The sequence below is a fragment of the Balaenoptera musculus genome, chromosome 5, assembly GCF_009873245.2.
Source record: "Balaenoptera musculus isolate JJ_BM4_2016_0621 chromosome 5, mBalMus1.pri.v3, whole genome shotgun sequence".
Taxonomy (NCBI): Eukaryota; Metazoa; Chordata; class Mammalia; order Artiodactyla; family Balaenopteridae; genus Balaenoptera; species Balaenoptera musculus.
This window is the reverse complement of record NC_045789.1, coordinates 9,317,493-9,341,548: the sequence shown is the minus strand read 5'-3', so window position 1 is coordinate 9,341,548 and position 24,056 is coordinate 9,317,493. Positions and strand designations below refer to the sequence as shown.

General features: G+C 40.4%; 1 protein-coding gene across 1 annotated transcript in view; it reads right to left on the bottom strand.

Annotated features, from left to right (window-relative positions):
* The window catches only part of HERC5 (HECT and RLD domain containing E3 ubiquitin protein ligase 5), a 42,016-nt gene that overhangs the window by 4,822 nt on the left and 13,138 nt on the right, over nt 1-24,056 (bottom strand). The window contains exons 11-18 of the mRNA XM_036853418.1: nt 22,975-23,068; nt 19,660-19,849; nt 18,262-18,416; nt 11,719-11,832; nt 10,659-10,769; nt 8,912-9,082; nt 6,304-6,447; nt 5,236-5,402 (exon numbers count right to left, since the gene is read on the bottom strand). Coding sequence (XP_036709313.1) covers nt 5,236-5,402; nt 6,304-6,447; nt 8,912-9,082; nt 10,659-10,769; nt 11,719-11,832; nt 18,262-18,416; nt 19,660-19,849; nt 22,975-23,068 — 1,146 coding nt within the window. The remainder of the gene's footprint in view (nt 1-5,235; nt 5,403-6,303; nt 6,448-8,911; nt 9,083-10,658; nt 10,770-11,718; nt 11,833-18,261; nt 18,417-19,659; nt 19,850-22,974; nt 23,069-24,056) is intronic.

Here is a 24,056-nt window from a genome sequence, read left to right as displayed (position 1 = left end):
TTGGGAGTCTGCCTGCCGGTGCAGGGGACACGGGTTCGAGCCCTGGTCCGGGAGGATCCCACGTGCCGCGGAGCGACTGGGCCCGTGAGCCACAACTACTGAGCCTGCGCGTCTGGAGCCTGTGCTCCGCAACAAGAGAGGCCGCGACGGTGAGAGGCCCGCGCACCGTGATGAAGAGTGGCTCCCGCTCGCCGCAACTAGAGAAAGCCCTCGCACAGAAACGAGGACCCAACACAGCCATAAATAAATAAAAAATAAATAAATAAATAAAAACTTAAAAAAAGTTTAAAAAAAAAGTTTAAAAAAAATTAAAAAAATAAAATAAAATAAATGTCAAGGGCACGCTTACTCCCAAGGTGGGAGGTCAGGTTCAGTTCACAGAACCTGTTTCTGTGTACTGATAGTCTAACGAGGGCCAGACCTCAACCGGAAGTGTGAGATTTGGAGGGTTATTTGCAATTCTGCGGGCTCCTCACACAATTCCCAGCTCTCTTCCCTCCACCCTGTCTGCCTTACCCAGTTGGCAGGAGGTTCCTATTCAGAAAAGGATCACTAACATGCCTACTGATTCTGAAACTCATCCACACTGGTGTTACCTTTCTTTAAGCTTTTAATAAACATTACTTACAGAATAATAGATTTCCTTTTAATTATCAGGTATCACTTGACATTTTTAGGAGTGGGTGGGTCAAAGGACCTTCTCTATACCTCCTGTCCCAGTATCTTCAAGCTTAAGACAGAACTGAAATTTGACCACCTGAATTGTTTCAAGGCATCTGTGAGAACAGAGGTTATATCCGAATGGAGAGCAGCCTGTCTTTATATTTCCACCTTTATAAATACTTTTTTTTTTTTAAATTTTTTATTTTTTGGCCAGGCCATGCGGCATGCGGGATCTTAGTTTTCCCCGACCAGGGATCGAACCTGCATGCCCTGCACTGGAAGTGTGGAGTCTTAGCCACTGGACCGCCAGAGAAGTCCCTATAAATACTTGTAAAGTAATACACGGCATACTGTATTATGTGCTCCCTCACTCATTTATTCATTCAACAAACATTTATTAAGTATCTGGTACGGCAGGGATAAGGGATGTAAAGCTGAGAGTAAGACATTATTATTGATTAAATCCTGAGACTTATAGGTAAGATATGCTGATAAAAATCTTACTACAGTGCTGTCAGATATGTGCAGCTAGGAACGATGTAAATGGTACAGGTACAACTTGGGAGAGCTTGGTTAACTCCTTCTGAAGGGATGCGTGTCATCGGGGAAGACCTCTGGGAGAAGGTGGAATCCAAGCTGATTTCTTTTCCCTGCTGGATTTTTTATTACCGTATTGTGCCAAAATGTTGGATCCTTTTTTTCTTTTTTTTGGCTGTGCCACGTGCCAAATGGCTCGTGAGATCTCAGTTCCCCGACCAGGGATTGAACCCAGGCCATGGCGGTGAAAGTGCCAAGTCCTAACCACTGGACCGCCAAGGAATTCTCTAAAATGCTGGATCTTTTATTATGGTATCATGATAAAAACAGACCATGTTTTATTGTACTTTTGGGGGGTTGAGGGAAAGTAATGGGAACTCAGCTGACAAAACTGGACTCATCATAAACTTGGTTCATGATACTCTGTCTTTATATGTCCCTGTACGGCTCATTTGCTTATTTATGGGTATGTTTATGAAGAACACCTGTGAACCTGACTCCCCAAACAAGAACTAAAACATTGCCAGTATCTTGTACCTGCCTATAGGGGGTACCTCCCCTTATCCCATTTTTCTACCACCCCCAAAATGTTATACATATATCTACAGTTTGAAGAGTATCTTTTCTCTTTGCTAAGGTATCTCTTGATGAACAGAGAACTTCTTTCATCTTATTGCAGTTAAATTTATCAATCTTTCCTTTAATGTTGGTATTTTTATGCCTTGCTTGAGAAATCCCAATGGTGAGAAAGGTAACTGTCCATATTTTCATCATCATTGCATTCAATATTTAAGTCCCTTATCCACACAGAGTTGATTCTATTACGTGATGTAAGGTATCTGTTCTCATTTTTTTCCCAGGTGCATTAATTGAACAGTACTTCTGTTCCCACTGATCTAGCATACTACCTCTAACAAAGTGCCATGTGTATAGGGGTCAGGTTCTATGCTCTCCTGTACCATTGGAAAGCTTGCACCAATATCATACTGCCCTAATTAATACAGCTTTCTAATGACTCTTGATATCTGGTAGGCCAAGTTCCCCATCTTTATTCACCTTGCAAATTATTTTTGGCTATTCCTGGCCCCTTGTTCATCCATGTAAATTTTAAATAAGCCTTTTTTTTTTTTTAAGCCTGCTGGGATTAAAATAGGAGTTTTATTGAATATAGAGATGAGGGATTCTCAAAGTATAACCAAGACCAACAACTTCTGGGAATCCCTGAGGCCTTTACAGGGGGGTCCACAAGGTCAAAACTAATTTCATAATACTACTAAGATGTTACTGGCCTCCTTCACATTCTGTCATGAGTACAGAACAGAGTTTTCCAGAGGCTATATGATAGCTAACAGAATGAGCGTGTATTCCTGTATTTAAAACATTTATCACTTTTAATTTCTAATATTATAAATACTGACAAATGTAACCGACATAAGTAAAAGCTCTTTGGGGGCCTCTCTTAATTTTTAAGAGAGTCTTAAGACCTAAAAGTTTGAGAAATGCTAATATGGGTTTAGTGGTCTTTATTCAGTTTATGTATATTAAGTTATTTAGTTTATTACATCTTCTTAGGCATAAGCATTATTTATGTCATTTTCAATGTTTTCAGTAAAAATTAACAACAAATTTATCTACTCCTTTCCAAATTGGGTGCTTTCAATATTTTTCCTTATCTTATTAGTATACTAAGTATAACGATTAATAGTTGGATTCTGGAGCCAGTGTCTGTGTTCCAACCACAGATCTGTCACTGTGGGATCTGGGGCAAGTTACCTAACTTTCTTCCCTTTCAGTTTCCTCATCTGTAAAATAGGGATAATAATAATAATAATAGAATCATACTACCGTTCTCATTCTTTTAGAAATCCCCATAGTATTCCATTGCATAAATATACCAAAAACATTAATTCCCTCGCTGAAGAGCATTTAGGTAGTCTACATATTATAAACCATCTAATACAACGTGCACTAGCAGACATATTTGCATGATCGCCTATTTCTGAATGTGAAACGTCTAGAGGTAGAATTGCTGGGTCAAAGCAGCAAACATTTTTTTTTTTTATTCCAAGCACAGTAGTCCCCTCTTAGCCATGGTTTTGCATTCCAAAGTTTCAGTTATCTGTGGTCTACTGCAATTTGAAAATATGAAATGGAAAACTGCAGAATCATTCATCAGTGTTAAACTGCAGGCCGTACTGAGTAGTATGATGCAATCTCACGCCAGCCCTTTGTGCGGTACGTAAATCGTCCCTTTGTCCAGCGTATCCCACCTGTTGGTCATTCCGTAGCTGCCTCATGACCACTGTGTTATCACAGCGCTTGCACCCACGCAACCCTTATTTTACTCTATGACGGTCCCCAAAAGCAAGAAGGGGGACACTGGCAGTTCGGACGGGCCCAAGAGAAGCCACAAACTGTATGTTTTCAGTGAAAAGGTGAAAGTTCTCAACTTGGTAAGGAAAGAAAAACTCAGATGCCGAGGTTGCTAGGATCTACAGTATGAAAGAATCTTCTACCTGGGAAACTGTGAAGAAGAAAAAAGAAATTCATACTGGTTTGCTCTTGCACTTCCAACTGCAGAAGTTACGGCCACAGGGCATGGTTAAGTGCTCAGTCAGGATGGAAAAGGCATTAGATTTCCTCAGTAAGACATTCTGAGAGAGGGAAACCACATTCACATAACTTTTACTACAGTATATTATTATAATTGTCCTATTTTTATTATTAGTTATTGTTAATCTCATAGTGTGCCAAATCTGTAAATAAAGTTTTATCCTAAGTATGTACGTATAGGAAAAGACATGGTATATACAGCGTTCGGTACTATCCACGGTTTCAGGCGTCCACTGGAGGGCCTGGAACGCATCTCCTGCAGATAAGGGGGGCTACTGTACTGCCACACTGCTCTCTGACAAGCAGTTACCAATTTACAATTCCACGCACAATTCTTGAAATCAGAGTGAACCTTTTCCCAAATCCCTGCTGACACTACACAGCGTCAGTATTTCCAACCACTGTCAATTTGAGGTCCATATTAGCCTCTCACTTTAATATGCATTCCATGATCACTTAATTTATGATTATCCACGATCATCTTTATTTATGAACCATTTCTATTGCTTCTTTTGTAGGTTACCTTCTTGTATACTCTGTCAGTTTTTCTTATGGATGTGCAGGAACACTTTATTCAGCAGGGATAGTAACCCTTTCTATTATATGTCACCAATACGTTTTGTGAGGTGGTGGCTTGTCTTTTAACTTAGAAATAAGTTTTCATTTTAAAGATGATGACATGAAACAACTTTTAAAATAAACATCAGGACTTCGCTGGTGGCACAGTGGTTAAGAATCCGCCTGCCAATGCAGGGGACACGGGTTCAAGCGCTGGTCCGGGAAGATCCCACATGCCACGGAGCAACTAAGCCCGTGTGCCACAACTACTGAGCCTGCGCTCTAGAGCCTGTGAGCCACAACTACTGAGCCCGCACGCCACAACTACTGAAGCCCGTGTGCCTAGAGCCCGTGCTCTGCAACAAGAGACGCCGCTGCAATGAGAAGCCCGCGCACCGCAGTGAAGAGTAGCCCCTGCTCGCCGCAACTAGAGAAAGCCCACGCACAGCGACAAAGACCCAACACAGCCAAAAATAAAGAAATAAATTTTTAAAAAAACAAAACAAAAAAACAACTTTGGAAAACATGTCTCTTTAAAATAAATAAGTAAATAAATAAAATGAAATAAAATAAGCATCACTTGCAGGTTTTGCACCAAGGTGTAACCTGTGCTCTATCCTGACTGTCTCTGCTCAAATAAACCAAAGGTTAATGCAAACAGTGAGGACTGACTATACGAAAAACCAACTTTTCTTAATTTTAGAAAGTTAAATTATTGTCTAACAATTTGACAAAGTTAGAATCAGTTTAAAATACCCAGAATGCTACTATTGAACATGAAAATACTACTGGAATGTGTGTGTTTAAATATTTATCCAAATATATGTTAGACAAGGTTCTGTAAAAGGAACTATGTTAACTTACTTTCCCAAAACAGGACTGAGTTCTTTCAAGTCTTCTAATGATGGCGCTTGATCCAAAAGTTTCTTAAACAGAGCCAGTGGGAAAGGGATGTTGGCAACATTGCAACTGAAGAGGCAGAGTCCACACAGAACCCCAAAGAAGAAATAATTCTTCTTCTCAAATTTAGGCTGAAAAGAGAAAAAAAAAAAAAACCTTAACGTATTATGATGGAATATTTATATTAGGTAAACCATTTTTCCCCTTTCACAAAATCAAATCACAAATTAAAACCAAAAATCTTGAGATAAGAATATTTAGGGTTTGTATTCAATTATTAAGTCAATTTAAATTCCTGCCACAGTTTTGGTTACTGAAAACATTAATAGGATGGGGGTGAGGAGATAGGAGAGATGTTGTTTAGGCGGAAAAGCTGCAATGAGTAGCAAATTAATCCTAGAGTTCAAATGCACAGTACAGTGAGTATGGATAACAATACTGTATTATAATCATCAAATTTGCTATGGTACTAGATCTTAATTATCCACCACTAAAAAGAAATAATTATGAGATGTGATAAAGGTGCTAATTACCACTACAATGGCAATCATACTGTAATATAAATATATCAAATCAACATGTGGTACACCTTAAATTTATACAATGTTATATGTCAAATATATTTCAAAAAAAAATAAAAGTATTAACAGGAATAGAAACACATGAGGCTCAGTAATCCTTATAAACAATGTTTTTGCAATTTCTTTTCATAGGCTTTATCTTCAAGTTCATTGGGAAAACAGAACAAAGAATGAGTGCCTAAGAAAGGAAGGGTTCATTTTTACCTATACATTCTAGAAATGGTCAATACATATATATTGCTTAAATTCTCTTGTGTGGACTTGGAAACCCAGGGAAAGAGGACCCCCATTTTAGAGAAAATAATCACCTTTTTAGAATTAAAAGTTATCTCCATAATTACATCAATAATTCCTCTCCTAAAATACAACAGTCTAGACAACCTAATTTTCTATGGTATATCCCCATACCTTTTCTCTCAGGAAATACCTACACCAAGAAAAGAGGACTTACCTTGACAGGAAACCACATGTAGGAAGCCTCTTCAGGATATGTGAACATCCCATATTCTGGCCGGGTCATTTCTTCAAAGAGACAATGGAAAAACTCTGCTCTGACTCCTCCAAAGTCATATCCAATTTCTCCACTAAATGAAACCTAAAGAAACAGAGCAAATAATGCATCACTTCCAGAGCTCTGTATTGCTATGTATTAAATCTCGTTTAATAACTATTTGTGGACCCAAGTATTTGGGAGGTACTGGGTGGGGTAAGCAAATTACTTGTGTTAGCGTATTGAATTTTCTTACTACTTCTAGGAGGCCAATGAGGCTTCAAGAATTTAAATAACTTTCCCAAGGTTATACAGCTGCTAAGACTTTTTTTTTAAATAAATTTATTTATTTTATTTATTTTTATTTTTGGCTGTGTTGGGTCTTCGTTGCTGCGCGCGGGCTTTCTCTAGTTGCGGCGAGCGGGGGCTACTCTTCGTTGCGGTGCGTGGGCTTCTCATTGCAGTGGCTTCTCTTGTTGCGGAGCACGGGCTCTAGAGCGCAGGCTCAGTAGTTGTGGCTCGCGGGCTTAGTTGCTCCGCGGCATGTGGGATCTTCCCAGACCAGGGCTCGAACCCGTGTCCCCTGCATCGGCAGGCGGATTCTTAACCACTGCGCCACCAGGGAAGTCCCCAGCTGCTGAGACTGAATCCTACGGGTGACAAACCTGAGAGCCTGAAGTCTTTACCACTAAACTGACCTCAACTGGCATCATTTTTATAATCATCAGGTACATTAAGTATAATGAAAATAAACATAAAGAAATCATAAATATCAGAATTTTCAAAAAAACTGAAAAACCAGAGCACACGTATTTACTGGCTTGGCTGTTGATTCCATAAGGAGGCAGCGTCCCACCTGCTGACACCAAGCCCTCCTCAGGATGATTCTATTATAACCCATCTTTGCTCCTTCAATTACTTGCTCTGTTCCTTTCTGCCTTTCCTTCTTGGAATCCTTCACTTCAGTTTACAAATATGTTAAGGTCTCCCTTATCCTTAAAAGAAAAAAAAAAATCTCAACACCATTGTTTCCAGTACAGACAATACTGGCTTCCTCTACTGTAGGTTGCCAAATTTTGGAGATTAATGTACACCAACTTCTAAACCCGTTTCTCTACTTAAATGCTTCTCTGGATCCAAGAGGACCAAGAATCTGTGAATCCCCAATTCCAAGGACTTGAGTTTCTCATGTCTCATCTTGATTTCACCCACTCATTTTACACTTCTGGCCGCCACCTCTTTCTTCACTCTTTTCTCCCTTGCTTTCTCTTATGAAGCACTATTTAAGCTTTCATTCCTCTCTTCTTTTTCATGCTGCTTTAATACCAGAAATTCCTGCGGCTCTATGCTGGCACTTCTATCCTTACTCCTACCCTGCCCCTTTATATGGGCAAGCTCCTTAACCTCACAAAGCGTGTTTTCCCACGAGATCATCAGAAAGATTAAATGGGATAACACAGGTAAAATGTCTCACACAGTCTGGAAAATAGTAGCTGCTTATCAAATGTTACCTAAATTTTTAAAATGGATGAATGAAATATAAAAATGGAACTAAAATAACTGAGTGCGCTGGCTGGCCGACACAGTTTAGAATCATGAGTTCACTAGATTTTAAAAAAATTACCTATGTGCAAAAATACACAGAAATGCCAACTCTAACTGCAAACTCCGTACTTTTAAAATAGCATCTTGAGCTTTGGTCAAGTCAATCATTCTTTAATCTGAGTAGGACAAGTGATAAACTAACACCTCGAATCAAAAACACTCTAATAAATATTATCAGGAAAATCCTGACTTGTCTTGATTAACTGGAAAGTCTAGAGCCTGATGGTCGGGCTGAAATCCTGGCTCTGACACTTATCAGTTGTGTCACCCTGGGATAAGTTACCTCATGGTTCTGCACCTCAGTTTCCCCATCTGTATAAGGAGGAAAAAACAGAACCTTCTACACAAGGGTAGAAGTGACACAAGTGCAAAGCTTTTACAGTAGTTCCTGGCCTAAGGAAAACATTCATTAGATCTTCTAGTCGTTATTATTCTGTGCCAAGTATCTATTAGTAAGACAAGTTATATTAGTAGCTAAACCAAAGATCGTGATTCATGAATATTCAGGACATGGTGATATCTACAATTATACCCTCAAAAAACTACGTAGTCAATAAAGAGAATGCTCTCTCTTCAACAAAGCAACCTGGGTTCCTGCAGGAGAGCAGAAACAAACTCTCAGTTCTCCTCTGGGTCACCCCATCTCACCGGAACCTTCACAAGGTGATGACCAGCCAGGCTTGCTCAAGCCTCACGAGGGAATGGACCTCTTAGGGCTAGTACTGGGCTATCTACCTGACCAGGTTGTGGGGAGGACGACCATTTCACCTGCCGCTCCTCAGCCAAAGTGTACTGACAGCGCTCACCTGGAATTCACAGGTAACTGGGGGAAACCAGGGGAACTCCAATACAGATAACCCCAGCGGAAAAAGGGAGATAATTCCCTCTTTGTAAGGCCCGTCATTACATTCTTTTATGTTTTCTGTCTTAGCAGCAAAAACATTACGTAAGAATTATACTTTACCAGTAACTCCCTCCTCAGATCTTCATTCTCAAACTGATTTAGCTGATTCAAAACATCCTCAATCAAGTGACCCCTTCTGACTGTTAGATTAAAGGTGGGCAGTAAAGCAAATTCAGACCCTTCTTGTTCCACAACGCCAACCAACCTCATAAAAGCTTGCAATTTCTTCTCCTGGGAAAAGAAAAATGTTTCACTCCATTTCACCGTTTGCTCCAAGTAGATATTTACGAAGTAGAATAAACCGGTTCAGTGTATTATACGCGCGTGTCACGAACATTTATGAAACGAGCCCTATATACACCCCTGGAGACAGGCTACATATTCAGTGTTCACCCCCCGTGAGCAGAAGATACATGAGACACAGGAAATGAAAAGCTCTGCGGGGCTCATCTGGGTGCGCAGGAACGTGACCAACCGCGGGCTCCTCTGGACCACTGTATCCCGTAAACACAATCATGAGCACTTCAGTGACCGACTGACGATCGTCAACAGGCTAAGAGACTGACTAGTGAGCCCGAAGCAGTGAGCTGAAACCTAGTGTTCTCATCAGGAAGAGAAGTTCAGACGTTTAGAAAAGAAGCCTGCTGCAGGAAAAGTGCAGGATGAAAGACCTCTCTAGAGATATCCTTTTCTAGGAGGAAAACTCAGACAAGAGATTTTAGGGGACAGATAATCTACGAAGTTACCATGACAGAGACAGACCCACAGACTGACAGACAGACACGCAGACCGTCCATCTGGAACCAAATGGCAATTTGGGATCATTAACGTCTATGTCTCCTAGCAAAACAGAGAGAAATCAAATGCCAGTTCTATAAAATAATTACCGGAAGCTTGTTTAAAATCAAGAGAGAATAGTTACAGAGTTGAAGCAAAATAAAGTTCTCATATCTTTTTTCTTTCCATTTTCCTTTGTTAAATATTTCATTAATGGTCTTACTTGGAACTTATAAATCAATTTCCTATTTTGTTTTATTATGGCAACTGCATTATGTAAAGGTATCTACTCTTATGACATAGATTTGAATATTATTCATGCATAGAGATATACAGATGCATATATAAGCACAAAAGTGACAACAAGCGCTAACACTTTTGGGCACTTTGTGAGAGGCACTGTTCTAAATGCTTTACCTATATTAACAAATTTAATCCTTACAAAAATGCAATGAGGTACATTTTCTGAGGCATTTTCAAGTGTACAATTTTAAGTTCAAAACCCCTTGCTGGATACGCGGACAAACAGAACCAAGTCAGCTGATGACAGGAAGTACATCTGGAAGGGAAATACTTTTCACAAACCTTTATTATGGCATGATCACAGAGTACCAGCCATTTCTTTGGGTCTGAATTTCAAGAATCCTCTGTCACCTCTATTCCCACTACTATGTTTTCCCATTAGATTGGACCTTCTTATGTACTGGTGCTAATCCCAATCAAGCCCACGTCTGCCACGCGTCTTTGAGTACCATTCAGAAGACTACCGGCGCCAACCTCAAGGCAAAAGCCCTACAGCTAGGCCCAAGCTCTGTCCTTTGCTACTGAGGCCCTAATATGCCTCAAGGCCAACCCAACTCAAATTGTGACAGTCTCTCTAGCCTTCTTCATTAGCGTATAAGCTTCTTGAATGCTACGACCACCACTGGCTTCACCCGTGGGTGGCTCCCTTATCACTCCTCTATTATACACTGGAAAAGGTACTCATCATTTGATTTGCTAATGAAAACAAAGAAATAGGCATGCATACCTGTATTTTTAAAAGCGAGTCTGCATACAGTAGTTTAATTTTCGACAGAATATTAAAGATAAATGGAAAATGACTGAATATGACAGGATAGCAGATGTCCATTGAAGTGTCCTAAAAAAGGAAATGACAACAATATTGATAAATGAAAGGACAGAGAAATCTTACGCCTTATTCCTTAGCCTTAAAGCCCTGACGGTTTCAGGTCTCAGTACTTAGAGCCAAAGCAATCCAAAATGCTCGTCAGTAGTGCTCAGATATATAAAATTCTAAGAAAATGTTCTATATGTATCAATGAAAGGTATATAAACCTAGTATTTTCAGTACTCATTTAATTTCACCATTAATTATAAACTGTGGACATTTTCCCAAAGAGTCTATTCTGCTGCTACCTGCACTTCTGAAATGTGAAATTAGTTCAGACGCATTTGGTAAGCAGGGGAATGACAGGATGTAGAGAGCTGGTTAGCTCAGACAAGATTTTTCCCAGGCAAAGGACGATGTGCTAGGAGTAGAATTAGAACCTTCAGAGAAAAGGAGGAAAAAATCTCAGATTAGCTGCTGAACTGGCAGCAAGAGCCCTTTAGCTTTATTTTAAGAAAATGAAAAAGGAGTACTTACACCCAGGGAACCCTCCCCAAAGTTACAGCCCTATCCTGCTGGCTCCTGGTGAGTCACTGAGCCTCCTATACCTACCTTAAGAGCAAAGCTCCACTCCCATAGGTGTTACCTCAGTGCCACCGGTCCTCTAATCAGGGTGGGGAGAGATTTCTACCCTTCGGTTTTTGTGCATTTTTCATCTTCTCACGGCACTGTCCACAAGCTGCTTGCCTGGTTGATCTGAGCTATCTCCCCAGGTAGGAAGCACTTTTCTGTCAGTGTTCTGGCTACAAAACTGCATTGGTTTTGAGGGGTCTGCCTTGCTTTTCCCATAAGCCCTGCTATTTCTATTGGGCAATTTTGCAGAGTACAGGAAGTTTTGGAAATTCGTACAAAGTTATACAACGAGTGCCTGTATTAACTTACCGACGATCAATACCCTCTTTAAATATGCCATACTTACTGCGTTCATTATCGAGGCGGTCCTTTTGGACGCATCTTCATAAAAATCAAGCCAGTGTGTGAGTTCATTTACTTTGAAGATATTTTCAGGCAGCTGATATGTAGTCTGGTTTACCTTAAATAAAATACCACCTGTGAGAAAGTTCTTTATATAAAGACAATTTTGCTTAATGGCTATAAATGAGATTATCAGAATAAACAGCAAGTTAAACATACTTTGAATGACCAGAATTAAGTTCTATCCAGTTCCCCCATTGCCAAAGCCCCAAACTTTCAGGAGCGTAAAGGATACCTAAGATTTAATAGTAGAAATTGATGGTGTGATGAAAAACTTCTAGTTACTTTTAATCCACAGAAAAGTTTTAAAGAAACTCAAGTGCAAAGAAAAATACAGTGTAATATGAATCCAAACTACTCTGGGGCCCAATACTTCATGTCACGTTCGTTCTTTCTTTTTTTTTGCGGGGGGCGGGCGCCGCACTGCACGGCTTGCAGGATCTTAGTGCCCCGACCAGCGCCACCGCACGGGGATGCTGTCTCATCCCCGTGACCGGGGTCCTCAGGACCCTGCTGATCTCAGCCTTGCCCTGTCGACAGCCTCAGCAGCCTCAGTGTCACGGAGAAAAGAGGGTGTGTCGTCTTGGTGGATTCTTCTGGAGGTGTGTGTGTGGGGGGAGCTTGACAAACATTCTGACGTTGCCTGTTAAGAGTCAAAGGACACGGCAGGATCCCTTCAAGATTTCTTCTGTTGCGGCTTTGGTATTTCTAGGAATTCTCTTTGTAAATGGCAAACTCATTACAATACACTTTCCCTGAGCCCTTCAGTAAACTGCTCAATTTTTCAAGACCTGGAATTATTTTTTTGATTGATCTTTCACTTTTATATAAAACCTTTAAAAACAGCCAAGAACAGGCATCACTTTTCAGCAGTAGGGCAGACTTTTTTTTTTTTTTAAGCAGTTTGATAGATTAGGCACTTTGATTCACTGAAAACAACCATAAATATAGGATAAACTGTAAACCAACATTTTTGGATGCATTACTGATTTTGTCAGCAGATAAGGAATAATCAGGTCCAAAAACTAAGGGAAGGTGGCATTTCCCTTGAGAGTATCTGCCAAACCTGGTGAACCTGAACTTCAGTTTCAATGGCTGAGACTTTGAGAAAAGGAGACAAAGCCCAGACTCTGTTCAAATTAGGGAACCTTGCTTCATAAATCTGGGACCCAAAAGGGCTACCATTAGAGTGAACCAGGGTAACCTAGAAATGAACAAGCTGTTTCCTCCACTCCTGCATCAACCCATCCCCACCTTGACTCCAAGACCATGAGGCAAACTGTAGTTTCAATGGTGCTAGATGTTAATAGTTTGCATCTACCAACCTGAACTCCCAGTCTGTCCCTCTTCCCCTCCCCCTCCCCCTCGGCAACCACAAGTCTGTCCTCTACGTCTTTGAGTCTGTTTCTGTTCTGTAGATAAGTTCATTTGAGACTGGCACAACATTGTAAATCAACTATACTTCAATTAAAAAAAATAATAAAATAAGATGCATAAGTCACAGGAGTGTAATGTAGACAGGGAAAATAGTCAATATTTTATAATAACTTTGTATGGTGCATTGTAATCTATAGAGGTATCAAATCACTATGCTGTACACCTGAAACTAATATAAGTCAACTCTACTTCAATAAATAAATTTAAAATTTTTTAATTAAAAAAAAAAAATGGGGCTTCCCTGGTGGCGCAGTGGTTGAGAATCTGCCTGCCAATGCAGGGAACATGGGTTCGAGCCCTGGTCTGGGAAGATCCCGCATGCCGCGGAGCAACTAGGCTCGTGAGCCACAACTACTGAGCCTGCGCGTCTGGAGCCTGTGCTCCGCAACAAGAGCGGCCGCGATAGTGAGAGGCCCGCGCACCGCGATGAAGAGTGGCCCCCACTCGCCGCAACTGGAGAAAGCCCTCGCACAGAGACGAGGACCCAACACAGCCAAAATATGAATAAATAAATAAATAAATGTGTTTTAAAAAAAAAAAAAATGGTGCTGGCATTGGGGGAAGAAGGTCGCCTACAGAATTTGTCATTACAAAAGCACTCTCCCGAAAATTCACACACCAGATTCATACCACCTGGAGATCTAAAAAGCCTCAAGCCAAAATTTTAATCTTTATATTAAATGCTAATCTTTAAAGACTAATTTAATAGTACCAAACTGCTGGTGTCGCCAGGAGCCTGGCAGAAGCAAATTCTCCCTGAAAAGACCCAGCCCTCAAAGAATTCCAAAAGATAAAAGTTCCAAGGGAAGTGTGCACACACACACACATACACACACACACACAGTCACAAAATACATGATAATGAAGGAGCCACGAGGAAGATTCAGCAGAAACTAAAGACAGCAAAAACTGACCTGCAAAGACTTCAGATACCCAGAAATTATAAATAATAACCAAGAAAAAAAAATTAAAGAACCAAAGAAAACTTCCGGAAGTGAAAAACATACTACTAGAAATAAAACTCAAAAGACAGTTTTAATAGCAGACAAAAATCACTGAAAAGCGAATTCATGAACAGGAAGATAGGGCTGAAGAAATCATCCAGAATGGGGTACAAAGAGACAAACAGATGGAAATTATGACAGGACGATTAAGAGACATGGATGACAGAGCGAGAAGAACTAACATACAAAATAAGTAGAATTTCAGGAGGAGACAGTCAATACTTGTTTTGAATTAAAATGTGTAACAACTTAGAAATGGAGGGAACATCCTTTTACCTGGAAAGGTAATTTTCCAAAACCCCATAGTAAAAATGTTATTTAATAGTGATATTAAGAATTTTCCTTTAAAATCACCAACAAGATTAGGCACCTACTATCACTACGACTTCTATTCAACCTTCCTGTTGAACAACTAGGGATAGGAAGGCCTAGCCAGTGCAACAAGGCAAAGGAAAATAATAAAATGCATAAGAATTGCGAAGAAAAAAACATTATTTTTTTCAAAGATACGATTGTCTGCACAGAACATGCAAAAGTATCTACAGTTAAATTACTAGATATAATGCAAGAATTTAGCAAACTCACTGGCTATTAAAAAATCAATATTCAGGGACTTCCCTGGCAGTCCAGTGGTTTAAGACTCCGAGCTTCCACTGCATGGGGCCCGGGTTCGATCCCTGGGTGGGGAACTAAGATCCCACATGCTGCACAGTGCGGCCAAAAAAAATCAATATTCAAAAATCAATGCATTCCTACAATGCATTCCTATAATCAATGCATTTATCTGCTGTTAAACCAACAACAGATAATATAGTTTTTAAAAGATACCATTTACAAAAACTTAAAAACAGTTAAATACCCTGGAATAGATTTGACTAAAGATATCCAAGACTTTCATAGTAAAATAACAAAAACTCACTGAAAAACTTAAAAGATAATCTAATAAGTAGAAGAAATAGATACCATGAAGAGTCACAACAGTAAAGGTGTCAATTCTCCCCAAAGTGAAATACATATTAATTGCAATTTCAATCAAATTCCCAGTAAGATCTGTGTATGTGTGTGTAGAACCTGAAAAGCCAATTCCAAAATTTATAGGGAAGAACCAAATGCCAAAAATATCCAAGATTCACTTTAAGAACAAGACAGGAGTATTTCTTTTAGCAAGTATAAACAATATAGAGCCACAGACAATGACAGACAATGACTAACAGTACAGAAGAGAGCCTGTACATGAACCCCGCACACAGAAACTTGTTTTATGACAGTTCCCATTACCTATCAGTGCAGAAAGGACAGAATTTCAGTTAAGTGGTGCTAGGTAATTGTTTTCATATGGAAAATAATAAAAATAAATTTTCAGTTGGATTAAACACCAAAGTGTGAAAGGCAAAGCTAACCTCAATACTCCCTTTTAGACCTTGGCAGGAGTGACCTCTGCCCTGGGCCTCTGATTTAAAGGTCTTTGCTCTGGGCTTCCTCCAGCCAAGCCCCTTCCCACAAGGGGTCTGCAGGGTCATCGGGGCCTGTCTATATGCAGCCCACTCATCACACATCCCCATCTAGACTGAGCTCCAGAACCCAAGACCCGCAAGTCCCTGCCCAAACGGCTCCAAGCCAGCCCCAGGAGCTACACAGGTTTCTCCCTCCACTTGCTCTCTGGGGAGTGCAAGTGTCACAGGTGACACACCCCAAGGCTCCAGGGCCCCAGGGTTGGGTAAGGAATGGCTATTGTGGGAGGTGGGATGGAACACAGAGACATGGGCTGAGGTGTCCACACACGGCCACGTGCCAGCCCTGGTGTGGGAGAAAACCAAGGAAGGAAGAGAAGCGCAGAGGACCTGGGGTGGGAGCGGGGAGGGTCCGTCGGAGCCTCCCCTTTCGCTGCAGAACTCTGTAAGGAGCCAAGCTTTCGAAATTCAAACCTGGCTTCCCCCTGTCATTAGGAAGGTTTATTTGTCAAGGTGGGAAGACAGAGTATATTTTATTTCATTCAACACGTTGTTAGCTAGATTTCTAACCGTTTAAACATTAGACATATGGTATATGAGCCTCTGTTTGTACTCCTCCTCTGGTCCCGGCTCTCATCTGTGTTAGAAGACTACCTAGAGCAGCCCTTGATGCCAAATCAGGCCCTCTGCCTCTTCTGTAAAGTCTCACAGATGCCTGAAATATTTACCATCTGGTCCTTCCCAAAAAAAAGCCCTCCTGATCCCTGATACGGGTAATACTTTAAAACCTTGAAGGAAAAAAAAGTTTAAAACAAAACACATGGAGTAAAGATCCATAAAGGAATAGACTGACAAATTTTTTTTTTTTTTTTCAGCCACACCATGTGGCATGCGCGATCGGCAGCGGCGAGTCTTAACCCCTGGACCGCCAGGGAAGTCCCCAAACTTTATCTACATTAAAATTAAGGACATGAGTTTCAGACTTCCCTGGCGGTCCAGGGGTTAAGACTCCCCGCTTCCAATGCAGGGGGTGCAAGTTCAATCCCTGGCTGGGGCACTAAGATCCCACATGCTGAGGGGTGTGGCCAACAAGTTAAAAAAAAAAAAAAAGTGAGTTCATCAGAAAGCACCAAGACAAGCTACAAACTGGGACCTGATATTTGCAACACATAAAATTGACAAAGGACTAGTATCCAAACTAAAAAGTACTCCTATAATCAATAAGAAAAAATTAAACAATACATTTAAACTGAGCAAAAGGACAGGTATTTTATAGAAGAGGAAACAAGTACTGCAATTATAAACATGAAAATATGCTCTAATGCATTAGAACCAGGGAAATACAATTAAAATCATAATTTGGGGCTTCCCTGGTGGCGCAGTGGTTAAGAATCCGCCTGTCAATGCAGGGGACACGGGTTTGATCCCTGGTCCGGGAAGATCCCACATGCCGCGGAGCAGCTAAGCCTGTGCACCACAACTACTGAGCCTGCGCTCTAGAGCCTGCGAGACACAACTACTGAGCCCACGAGCCACAACTACTGAGCCCGCGTGCCTAGAGCCCGTGCTCCGCAACAAGAGAAGCCACCGCAGTGAGAAGCCCACGCACCGCGGCGAAGAGTAGCCCCTGCTCGCTGCGACTAGAGAAAGCCCGTGTGCAGCAACAAAGACCCAACTCGGCAATCAGTCAATCAATCAATAAAGTCATAATTTGGCACGATTTCCATATGGCACTAAAAATATTTTCCAAATTTTAAAGTCAGACATGGGACAACAGAATTCTCATCATTTCCTGGAGAGGATTTAAATTGGTCCAACCACTTTGGAAGACAGTTTGTCACTACCCATAAAGAACAACACAGGCATATCCTCCAACCTATCAATTCCAGAATTAGGGATGGAAACTAAAAACTAACTCTTGACACATGGACACCAAGAGATAAGTACAAAAATGTTGACAGTAGCATGTTTTCTCATAGAGGAACCCTCCCCCTAAAAAAAGAACTGCAAACAGCACATACTGTATATCCATCAATACTGGAATGGATAATTCTGGTAGAGTCACACTATGCACTATGATACAGAAGTGAAAATGAATGAAGTACAGACATAAGTATTAATCTGGATGAGTCTAAAAAAACAGAACGTTGTGTAAGCAGCATGTATTCGATTCATATGAAATTTTGGAAACGGCAAAATTAAACAGTATAGTGTCAAGAGATACTTATGGTTATAAAACAATAAAGAAGAGTAAGTGAATGATTAACTGAAATTCCAGGATCCTGGCCACCTTCGGGAGGTGAGGGGGTGTAATCTGTGAGAGACACACAGGCATTTCTAAAGCACTAGAAATGTCTTCTTTTTTAACACGGGTGGTAGTTGCACTGATGTCTGTTTTACTACTTTTCTTTAAACTGTACGTGGATACTAGACACACTCCCTTTATATGCATGACTTAATTCACAAAAAAACATTTTAAAAATAGCAGTATCAACCTCATGTTTCATAAGAGTCTGCTTAAGTTTCAAGCCAGTTGAAACCAAGGGAATTTTTATCGCAAAATAAAGATACATGGGTTTCTAAAACAGCACTTACCCTGTGCAGCTTTTTCAACATTTCTAGGAGAGTTTTAATGTGATAGTTATTCTCGGCAGTTCCAGCCCAATAATTCAGCTGAGCAATGACGGCTGCTTTAAACGTCTGGACCAGCCTGATGAAAGCAGATTCTTGCAGAGATGCCCAATGTTCCTCTGAGGGATACGAAGGTAAGTAACTGTCAGCGTGTAATATTGCTTGGAGTCTTAAAGGTAAGAAGTAGTCAATATTTTCTGAAACTGGCAGAATATTTTCATATATATTGTAGTTATAAAGACACACTTGTAATAAATTTTTCAGTAAATACAATCGGAATTGAAAGGGTAGAATTTAATATTCTCAAAAAAATGCCTTGACACTAAGAGAACCACACATTTGATCTAATTAATTTGTTGGGGGGAAAAAAAAACTAGACAAAATTAATTAGTCACATTTTTTACCCAGATGAAATAGCATACAGTATTAAAAACCAGATTAAGAACTATTTGTGATTACACGACTCTCTTTTGCACTCTCAGCACGAGTTTTTAACTCTTAAAAACCATCTTTTGGCATTGTATAAAAGAAAAAAATGTTTTAAACCAGCTTTTCATCGTTTACAATGTGACAAAACATAAGAACGAATGGACTTCCTTGGGCTGAATGTGCTATTTGTGTCAAAAACCTCATTAGAATATAATCAAGCCCCTAGACCTAATTTCCAGTGTACTGGAAATGCAGGGACAGGAGGAAACGATCAGACAAATCTAGATGTGAGACACTGTACAGGACTACTGACCCACACTCTTTGAAAAAAAAAAAAAAAAGCCTGTCAAATACTTTTCGGGACAAGCGCAGAAATTTGAATACGGCCTAGATGTGAGGTAATATTATGCAATCACGGCTAATCTTATTAGCTGTGGTAACAATGTTGAGGTAATACAGGATTCCATATCCTTCGGAGATGCATGCTGAAATATTATGGGTAAAATGCCCTGATATCTCCAACTCACTTTCAAATAGTTCAGCAAAAATAAAATGCCATCTGTACATCAAATGTAATCTGTACACACACGGCAACATGTTAACTGCTGTTGACTCTCAGGTAGAGAGTATCTGGGATTCGCTGTACTAGTCTTTCAACATCTGTGTATGAAGTTCTTCATAATGACAAGTAGGGGGCAAAGGACCTCATGACCAAGCCACACAGGTATCATGAAAAGAACGCTAAAAAGGGACTAGAAAAATCCATCTTGGATGAACACAGTAATTATTATAGCATGTTAGAATACACTAAGACTAGGAACTAAACACCATGAATGTGTTCACAATCACCTAAGTTTTGCCGTAACTTCACTAGGCATGTGTTTCCACCGAGAAGACAGTCATGTATTTTCAAATGCAAACCATCGATCTTACCCAGAACCTCTGACGACTGGGCGTGCATTTTATAAACAGCCTCTGCAAACGGGACCACCAGGCTCTCCCAGTTGTTAGGGTCATGCATCACAGGACACTCTGGGAGAAGGAAGAAAACTTCTAAAGCTTCTTGATGTGGAGAATGAAATGGAAGATTTTTGAACAGAGTATCCCTCAGACATGTGGTTATCTGTGGTCAGAAAGGATCCAGGAAAAGACACTCAGAACACAGTGGGAATTGGGTGCAATTACTGTAATAAAATAAAGTGTGGAACCCGGAGTTTCATCCCACCATGAATTTGGAGCAATCACTTGGTCTCTCTAAAACCCCTGTTCACAATCCATCTCATCTAGCTTCCCAAATACCTAGGTGTGTAAATGTGTGACAAGTGTCCTCTCCATCCAATTGTTGGGGTTCATGAAGGAGATCAAGAAGAAATCACATGTGCAAGATTATACTGGATGAACGATGGACTCAGAACTAAAAGGCAGCCCTCCCGGGCTTCCCTGGTGGCGCAGTGGTTGAGAGTCTGCCTGCTAATGCAGGGGACACGGGTTCGAGCCCTGGTCTGGGAAGATCCCACATGCCGCAGAGCAACTGGGCCCATGAGCCACGATTACTGAGCCTGCGCGTCTAGACCCTGTGCTCCGCAACAAGAGAGGCCGCGATACTGAGAGGCCCGCGCACCGCGATGAAGAGTGGCCCCCACTCGCCGCAACTAGAGAAAGCCCTCGCACAGAAACGAAGACCCAACACAGCCATAAATAAATAAATAAATAAAATTAAAAAAAAAAAAAAAAAAAGGCAGCCCTCCCAATGATAAGGTCCACATTCTTCCCTCCAGTTCCACTAGCACACCTCATTTTCTAAAGAGGAAGAATGTGTCAGAATCTCCCAAAGCAAAGCAAAAATAAAAAACAAAAACAAACAAAAAGCAACAACTGCAACAACGAAAATCAGCATGGTTTCCTGTTACCTTCTCACAGAATCACCTGTCTCATCACAAACTCTCTCCACCAAACTCTAGTTTCTAGCCCTTCCAATCTTCTTATAGTTTCCCCAATTCAGAATGCAAGTGTTGAAGAAAACTTCAAATGGAATTCTGGATGTTTATGTGTTCTGTGGGCTCAGATAATGGTAGTAATTTGCCTAAAACCCCGTTAAGAAGATAAGCCAGTGTTTACAGGGTTCTTATTATTTGTCAGATACTGTGCTAAGTAATTCACATATATAAGTTCATTTATCCTTGTCGTTTCTCTATAACATAGATGGTATTATTAACCCCGATTCATAACTGAGAACTCTGCATGTTAGGGAAATTAACCTGCTGAGGGTCACAGAGCTAAGTGAGAATCTCTCCTGGATCTTTCTGACTCCAAAGCTCAAACTCAATCACTAAATTATGAGATACTAGCTACATGATATCTCTACATGTACAAAATCTTACAATGATCTATTTTCACATCAAAACATTCTATTGGGCTCCCACCACGAGGTTCAGGCTTCAGAGTCATGCACACCTGACTGCTGCACGTGCCCCCCTCCTTCCTCTGGGCTCTTCTTCATCCACAGCCCCAAACCTCCCAGCCCTTTAGAACCACTTCTACCGCTCTCAAGCCAGTCACACTGTTTCACATCTTGTGCCTTGGTGCACACCTTCCTGACTGCCTGGAATGTGCTTCCCCTGTAGGTAGCCGGTAAACTCCCCTCCCCCTGGGCACCTTGTTTTGAGCACTCTAAACAGAGCTGACCCTTCACTGCCCAGGTGATGAATGAATTCATTCATCTAAAAATATTTATCATACACCCAGTATGTTCCAAGCTGGGAACTAGGGGAGACAACTGACCCCTGCCCGTCGGCATCCGTCTCCTTCACTAACCAGGACCCTCTGAAGACAGGGCTCTCACCACAGCTCCCTACGCATCGCAGTATTCGAATGTCTGCTGAACTAATGAAGGAAGGCCACGTCTGTGCGTCCATATCACAGAAATCTCAAAACAGAAACATTACAGGTCTTCTGATCCAACTGTCCCATCGGAAACAATGGGAGACTGACTGCTCTATGATTACGTCGCTTGCACTGTATATGATATTGTTCTGGCACAACTAAGGTATAATTAGCCTTAGTGATGAACTGGTCCAACCTCTTCCCTTCACACATGCAGAAATGGCTTTCTATTTTTGGTGATCTTTCTACTAACTGCTGCAGAGTCCTGATAAAGGTGCATAATTAGGGATCCGTTTTACATCAGACTCCTAATTGGGCAATGGTTCTGCCAAAGTTAACATAATTAAATTTTCCATCTTCCCTTGAGAAAAGAGTGTGCGAGAGAGAACCTGCAGCTAAGACACAGAATGCTGAGTGTGACAGACAGAGCGAGAGACCAGGTGAGGGAGCTGAGAGCAGGAAGAGAACAAGCACGAGACAGAGAGAGGGAAAGAATAAGAGCCACAGAAGCAGAAGAAAAGACCAAATGGGGGTGGAGGGAGCCAAGAGAAGTGAAGGAGAGGGGGAGAGGGAGAGAGGGGGAGGGGGGGGAGAGGGAGGGAGGGAGAGGGAGGGAGGGAGGGGGAGAGAGAGGGAGAGAGACAGAGAGAGAGAGCGTGCAAAAACGAGCCAGAGACCCAGAAAGAAACAGACTGAGAGAACAACACAGACAGTACCACCCCTAGATCAATCAGTACAGTAGAACAGGGAAATAAATTAATAAAAGCTACATTAGGAAAGGCTACATTAATAAAGGAAGCATGCTTGAAGCATCTCCAAGTGGGAAGCCTAAAGATAGTAGTAACAGTGCTGAAACGAAGAAGCAACAATCCCAGAAAGAACAAGAACATTCCAGAACCTACAAAAAAGGAAGTGCAGACCAGGCAGTCCTTGGTGAGGGGGACACTCATATCAGAAAAAGTGTTCTCATTTCTATACATTTCTAACATTTTTATGTTTAAAATAACTGCAAATAAAATGTTGTTCTTATTCTAGCGTACCAGTCTCAACAAATATTTTAATCATCTTCCCAAAGCCCTAAATCGAAGACATTCCCTCTAGGGGAGTGCCTGTACATATACGTGTATGTGTGTGTGGGCACCGATGAACTAGTTAGAATTATTTGTAACCTCAGTGCCTATTATACCACCTATTTCACCCGAAGTGGGGAAACTCCTGAATGGTAGCTGAGTTTAACTTAATCTGTATATGCCACAGGGTCTCAAAGAGTATCTGAAAACAAGATATTTCTTCTGAAATTTTGAGCTCTTATAAAAATGTTTCAGTGTATTTTCTTTTTCCAAGTAACAATCTGAAGAATACCACCATGTTAGTAATCCAGTCCTTCTGGGTTAACTCCTTAAAGGTCTCCCTTGCTGTATTTAAGTCCAAATGAATAGACGTCGTTTCTCCAGCGCTTCTGTGGAAGGAAGGTAAATGAAAACTGGGTGAATAAGTAAATGAAAAAGGACACTTCAAGATTAAATATTTTATTAGATTCTTTATCCAGATGAAAAGTTTCTTCTCAAGCTTGCTTCATTTTAATAAAATTACTTTTTTCTCACCTTTTCAATAACTATAAAAATGTGGCTGAATACAATTGAAAATACAGCTGACAAAATATGATTATTTCTGAAATGTCAAAAAATATCAAGGCTGCATTAACAATACATATGCTATCAGACTTTACATCAGATATTGTCTTATCTTAAATGAGTAATCAATAAATATTTATTTTACAGTACAAAAAAAAAAAAATAGCCACAGAAAAAAGGTAAAGGTTTTTCTCGTTTTCCAGCTACATGAACTATAAGCAGGGACCAAAAAAAGGGGTTCCAGAGCAGTAAATTTTTAGTAATCAAAGAGGAAATTACTAATGAAATGTCTATCTTAACTCAAGAATTACATTTATACTGGAGTGAATATATTGTCTAAAAACAGACCCATTCTTTGTGAAATAACACATATATTTAGTGTCTGAAAACAGAAAAAGTTCTTTTAAAATAAGTATTATATCAATATTTAGGAAAAGAAGTACAAAGTCATTCTTTCATAATACTTAAAAATTCAAAGAAACCTTAGTATCTAGCAATAAGGAAGTAATCAAATAAATTAAGGTATGTCCTTCCCATGGAATACCCTGCAACCATTAAAATGATATTATGGGGAAATACTGAATAATATAAAAATTGAATAAAATGGAAAAATGGGCAAATGTATTAAGTGTGAAGAAATGTATAGAACAATATAATCCCATTTTTTGTAAAACAACAGATTTGCATAAAAAAGACATTTATACAAACACTAGCTATTACACTTAAGTGGTGAATTTTGATTTTCATTTTCTTTTTGTTTCATGTCTTTTTTTTTGACATTTTCTACAGCAAGCATATATGTGCTTTTGTAGG